The sequence below is a fragment of the Pygoscelis adeliae genome, unplaced genomic scaffold, assembly GCF_000699105.1.
Source record: "Pygoscelis adeliae isolate BGI_AS28 unplaced genomic scaffold, ASM69910v1 Scaffold36, whole genome shotgun sequence".
NCBI lineage: Eukaryota > Metazoa > Chordata > Aves > Sphenisciformes > Spheniscidae > Pygoscelis > Pygoscelis adeliae.
Window position 1 is genome coordinate 1,223,040 of NW_008824934.1, and position 6,344 is coordinate 1,229,383.

General features: G+C 44.4%; 1 protein-coding gene across 2 annotated transcripts in view; it reads right to left on the reverse strand.

Moving 5' to 3' along the window:
• The window catches only part of PUSL1 (pseudouridylate synthase-like 1), a 29,172-nt gene that overhangs the window by 3,590 nt on the left and 19,238 nt on the right, over positions 1-6,344 (reverse strand). For both annotated transcript variants that reach the window (XM_009325170.1, XM_009325169.1), the window contains exon 6: positions 1,801-1,855. In XM_009325170.1, coding sequence (XP_009323445.1) covers positions 1,801-1,855 — 55 coding nt within the window. The remainder of the gene's footprint in view (positions 1-1,800; positions 1,856-6,344) is intronic.

The window sequence follows — 6,344 nt, forward strand, 5'->3', positions numbered from 1 at the left end:
CTGTCCTGCCTGATTCACCTTCCCACGCTGCTGCCAGAACACATCCCCACCTGCGCAGGCATGATCAGTCATTTGGCCTAAATAAACATTCATTCTATTCATGACCTTTCAAAGTGTACCAAGCTCTCCAAAAACTTAAATGTAGTGCTGTAATGAAGCATCGGTCTAAGTTTCTGATCCATTAACATTTACAAAAGAATAAACCAAAGTCCACTGAGCAACCTGATCACGCTTATCACCGTTAAGGAGAAAGGTCCAACAAGCCAAGCTATATTTATCCAAAGGCAAGCACTGTCTCTCCCTATGTGCTCTGATCTTAAACTGCACTGTGGAGTGCCAAGAGCCTGCCTTTAAGTAGATGGCACAGAGAAGAAGCAGAGATCCTTGACATATGTTATTTTATCCATCCCTCACTAGAGGTCATTGTATGCTGTGGCTTTAGCTTTGATGTCTCCACACTTGGAGTTAGCTAGTGTAAATGCAGTCTAATGGCGTGCATCGGAAATAGCCACGTGCTTGGTGTCTCCCCCCTTCTGCATGCTATTCAGCAAAAATATATACATACAGTTTCTGGGGCTGTTTAACCCTTTTCTCTAATGAAAACATTGAGATGTCGATACCCATCATAGCAGCTCTATGAGGCGAGATATGAGGTCCACCTAGTGTAGTCTACTCTTTATGATGGAGGGCAGAAGCAGATGCTCAGGTAGAAGAGTGCAAGTTCAGCGTGTACAGCCTGTTCCTGCTTCACTACAGCCTGCCAGCTCGCTGTAAGGCAGCTCCTGCGAACAAGGTTCAGAGGACATTGGGCTGAGCTGAGTTATTACGGGCCACGGTTCTCTCTGCACAACGTCATTAAGTAGCATTTCCGTTCTAATGCACTAAATGGATTACCAGCATTTTCGCCTCGTCACAAGAGCATCTGATGAAGCAAATCCCTGCTGTATATCAAGCCCTTCTCAAGCATGTTGTTCTTCCCTTGCTCACATCCAGACACCCGCTGTCAGAGAGCTTACAGAGCATTACTTGGCACAGGATAAAAACAAATTTGGGTTGTCAAAACAGAATAAAAAATAGCTGCTCGCTGTTCCCACAAAACACCCCCTCTCTCCTCCAAAAAACAAGCCCTCTCTTGCCTATTCTCTGTCTCCAGAGTGTGACCATGGCCAGGATAGGCAGGCTGAGAACAGCCAACTCTTTCCTAATGAGGTGATCCATTAAGTTGTGGAGAGAGCTGTCTCCCCTGAGGATAGCAGCAAAAACCCCACTGGAGTTATTTCAAAGAAAACCCAGTGGAGGCTAGACAGCATGGCAGAGGGAAAGATCCTGCAGTCATGCCTGCATAGCTGAATCAGGTCTTCCCATCTCTCCTTTGTGCAACACTGAGAATTACTTCATGCTCCAAAGCCAGAAAGTAAAATTCCAGGCAGTCTTTGCTGGGCCCAGTGCCATTCAGCAGAGCAAGAACATATGTCTGTTGGTTTTTACCACGCAGACTGCAAGGACAAAGATTGTGGAAAACAGAACTTTCCATCCTCCCACACGATTCTGTGACTTTGGACATTCATTTTAGACGCAAACTTAAGAGATTCTGGTTCTACCGGATCAAACAAAGAATACAGAACCTCACCTCTCTGATGCTAGGTCCCTGTGTGTGTCATGCAGCTATAACACCAGCTCTGCAACAGAGATGGCACTACACAGGGACGCAACATTGCTAAACTGATCAATAGTTATAGTGATAGCGGCACTTTGGTTCTTGGAGGTAAAGTGTGTCCCGAATACAGCACCAAACAGTACCTGCCGGTAAAGAAATGATCTGCCTCTGAACTTCAACTCCCAAAACTCCAGTCCCCTAAAGAAAGGAACAAAAAAAGCATTTAAAATCACATTTCAAATGGCTCTTCTACCCACAAGAGAAGTATAAGTCACAGGTGAATGCGAGTAGAACGAATAAGAAGCTGCACAGCCCCCAATTAACCTGAAACAGCACCATGAGCTTTCAAACACCAGACTGCTCATTTGCTGCTCAGATGCAGCCATTTTCTGGGGTGAAACAATTCCTGCCTGTTTTGTATGTACCTAGTTTTATGGGGCTTCATCTTCCTGCTGCCTTACACCTAAGTATATAAGCATTCAAATAAAAGGGAAAGGGCAACATAAAAGAAGGTGCAATTTAGCAGTCTGCTAAGGTACTACTGATCTGAGGAATGCAGTCCGATGCCTCCTGGAGAAAGGAAGAAACAACCAACCATAGCAAAGCAACTCTACCATTTCATTCAGAGCTGGCTTGAGAGTCACGTGGTCCTTACAGGCTTTGCAGAATGAATTTCAACACTCAGCAATGCCTGCTGCGACATCCACGTGCTACTGGAAAGGCCAGGACAAGCAAGTCAGGACACAGACATGCCTGAGGAATCCAGCTGCAGCGTCAGAACACAGGCAGCGTCAGACCAAGAAGCACTCACCCAAGAGTGAGCAGAGCAGGAAACGGGCAGATGAGCATTTGGGGATGGATGGATGCTACTATGCAAAAAGACATCCTTTCCCCTCACCAAATCTGTCTGTTCATACAGACACCATTTTCCAGAAAGTTTTATAGTAGTAACCAATATTCCTTACAAGAACTCTACTGAGGCTAACTATTCCAGTACTTCACTGACACTTGCATTCCCTGCTAAATCTTTACAAGTTGCTTTCTAAATATTTTTGTGGTCCAGTGCCAGCTCTAACACTAAAACCCAAGGCAAACCCGTTTGCAGGAACAGTCCTGCAGGGAAGAACCTGTCTGCACGTTTCCTTCCCACAAATAAAAAAAATCTGATAGGCACATTAGATATATATAAAAACATATACACACACGTGTATCATACATCAGATATGTCAACAGAGCACAAAAATGAGCAGGTTTTCACTTCAGTACCTGCATCCCTAAACTTCCATGCTACCAAGCAATCCTAGAAGTCACTTCGATAAAAGTAACAATAAAATAACAATAAAAAAATAAACTCACAAACAGGTTAAGCGCTCCTTATATCCCATAGCATTCCTACAGCAAAAAGAGACAAAGCTTACCTTGCACAATCCAGAAAAGCAGGTACCTAAATGCAAACCCTCTCCTCTCCTCCCTTGCAATAAGCCCAGTAACTGGGTATCAAAGGGCTATGGAGATGTGAATCAGCTGTGAGAGAAGCACAGCTGCAGCATACTTGTCTGGAGGGTTCAGGTGGACGGGCTGGGTTTGCTGGAAACACCTGAGTATCGAGAAAGGGGCTGCCCATTCCCTGGGAGAGGAGACGGCTCTTGCGAGCCGTAGAAGAAAGGTGAAAAGCAGGGACAGCGCGATTCACAGGCCCACATGGGGCATCAGGGCAGGGCTAGCAGGAAGAGCAACTGGGAAACAGTCACTGTAGGGAGCAGCCACAAGCTGTTTTCTCACTGGATTTACAGACAAGTTACTGCTCTTAGCCCTCCCTGTCGTGTATGTTGGCGTATGCAAAGGCAGCTCCTGCCCCCGGATTCCTCTTTATGTCAGGAAATGACAATGTTTCTATCACTCACGTAGGGTCTGCTCTCCCCCCAGCTTGATGCACGTGGCACACAGACATGTGCATCGCTACACACGTGTGCAAATACCCAGCACATCGAGGTCATAATTCAGCTCAGCTCTTTAGCAAAGCACAAGAGACAATTTTTTCAAATAGGGACAACCCCCCCTCTCACTAAACTGCATGCACCTTCTTTAGCCAGGATTGTCCTGTCTTGGTTGTCTTGACAAGATATATTAAGCTACAAAAGATGGGTCGAGATACCTAGGAAAAACATCTTGTAGACTTTGAAAGAGAACAAGATTTTTTTTTTTAAAGTGGTAAACTTTGTTTTTCTTGTCAATCTCACAGATAATTTTGCTTACCAGCAAAAAATCCAGCTGTCTTTTTCCACTTGGCAGCAGAAGCCAGCACCTTGCAATGAATAATACATATTCAGCTAGAAAACAGGTGACAGAGCAATCACTCCCCAGGAATAAGTGATGGGGCTAAGTCTCTGAACACATCCTTAGCATTCAAAAGCATTTTGTATGGATGGGACACTAACTCGCTTCCACTGTTGCTGAGCAACTGAGTTTGATGGAAGGAATCATTTTAACAGTTAGCCTTTTAAACAGACAAGTGGTCAATTCAGAAGATTGGTTTAAGTTCAGAAAGGAAAGAAAGAATGAGAAACAAAAGCTGCGTTATTTGACTAAGAGACCACGGTTTATCATTCTACTGATTCCTCCCTCTGAAACAGAAAATAAACCCCCTTAGATTAGGCTTAAAAAAAAAAATTAAAAAGAAAATATCTAGTTATAAGCTTTTACTGCTATCCCAGCCCTTGCATTGCAGGAACAGTTCATTCTGCTACTGCAGTGAAGAAATACACACGCACTTCAGGCATATTTGCCATCTTATTTGCAGAATGGGCAAACACACACCAAGCTCCATGGCTGCAACTGTTCCCATAGGGAGAGTTTTACAGATTAAAAGTAACTAGGTCACTGTAATTAAAAAAACCTGAACAAACAAACAAAAAAACCCCAAACAACACCTAGCCTGTCACAAAGACCCAAACCCCACAGCTTTTTTCTCTAGATCAGAAAACTCATGGTTGTGGTTATTACTAACCAAGTATTCTAAGAGAATTAAATGCCATTTAAATGCATTGAAACTAGGCTTCTCAAAGCCATCCCCTTCAGGCTACACGTTCATTAAATCAATTAATATCGACACATTATAAAAATGACTTGCTATAAAACACAAGTTTGGATGCATGTGTCACCAAAAGCAAAAATATTCCATCAGCAACTAGCTCGATGCTTTTGATCCAGTTTTTAGGTTTACTCTCTCTTTCGTGAGCTGTTTTTGGCCTCATGTGGGATGGGTTTATGCAGCAAGTTATGCAAGAAATAGCAAATCCCTTTTTTAAATTAAAATCGGAGACATAAAAAGGAGCTGATCCATATTAGTTCTCAGAGGTCGGCCAGCTGACAATAGCAGGTCTGGATGTGGAAGGTAACCTGGCCCACATGCACTCACAGGTGATCCAGACAAGACTGTTAACGGTTATTTTCAGGTTAGCTCAGGTCTCTGCCACTTACAATGCTACTCATCATAAAGGACAAGATAATCTTGTGGATGAAGCATTTCACTGTTACTTGTGTCCCTAAGCATAACCACACTTGACAGAGAGAGGCCAAGCTCTCCATTCAGCAATGGCAACCCAATAACAAACAGCAGCCACGACAGCACCCATTTTCCTCTCCAGCCTTCCTTTTCCCATAGGGACAGTGTTTCTTACCCGCAAGAATGCGGGAAACAAGCGTTTCATCCAGCACTAACTGCCCATGTCCTTGCGCTTATACAGCAGAGAGTAGCAGCGAAAGTGCCATACCCAACTGGGTGGCTCTTTGTAACATGGCTGTGTATTGACAGGCACCAACACTGAGCAGGAAAAGCAGGAATCAGAAGACGGGAGGAACTGGGAGGAACTGAAAGACCAGGGTTACTCAGGGCATACAGACCTCTCTCTGGTTTTGCAGCTCCCTTTCAGTTTTTTCTTACGCTACTGCTGGCAAGATACGCCGTTCTAAGACGTGGGGAAACAGTGGGCTATCTGCAAACCGCAGTGAGGCTCCGAAGCTTGGAGCACGGCACTTACTGTTACAGACAGCTCAGTAGGTATTCAAATCTAATGGAGGGTCGTTGGGGAAAACTACAAAGAAAAGGGTTTTCTCCTAATCGGAAAGCGGAAAAATGTGGTTTGGAGACAGACATCAGCAAGGTTTGCTTTCAAGCTGAAACACAACAGCCACGTTATCTGTGACAGAAGCCAGCATGAAAGCAAAAGCCACGTTCAGATGATAAATACCCACGATCTTTCTGGGAAAAAAACTTTAGTTTCTGCTAGAGAGCAAATACATCCAGCCACTTAATTTCAATACTTGCAAGACCTGGTCCTGAAAGAACCTGACACTCAACAATCTTTTGTTTAGGTAATGGCTGAGGAATATTGGACTTTCCTTCATCAACGTCCCCTGGGAAGACAGAGGGAATTACTGGTGTGAACCGAGCAGATCTGCATAGCTACAGCAGTGACCTAGGTGTTGGGTGGGTTTTTTTCCTTCTATTTGCAGCCTTTAGGCAAAGCTAGGACAGCAGTGAGGGGCGGGGGGAAATCCCATCCCCTGGCAGAGCTGGTCTTCAGCAACCAAAATGAGTGTAAATGCTGGAAGCGCCTCATCGGAATCGCTCTGTGCTAGATTCCACACACCAGTTTCTAACATCCTGCCTTTTAACACACAAACA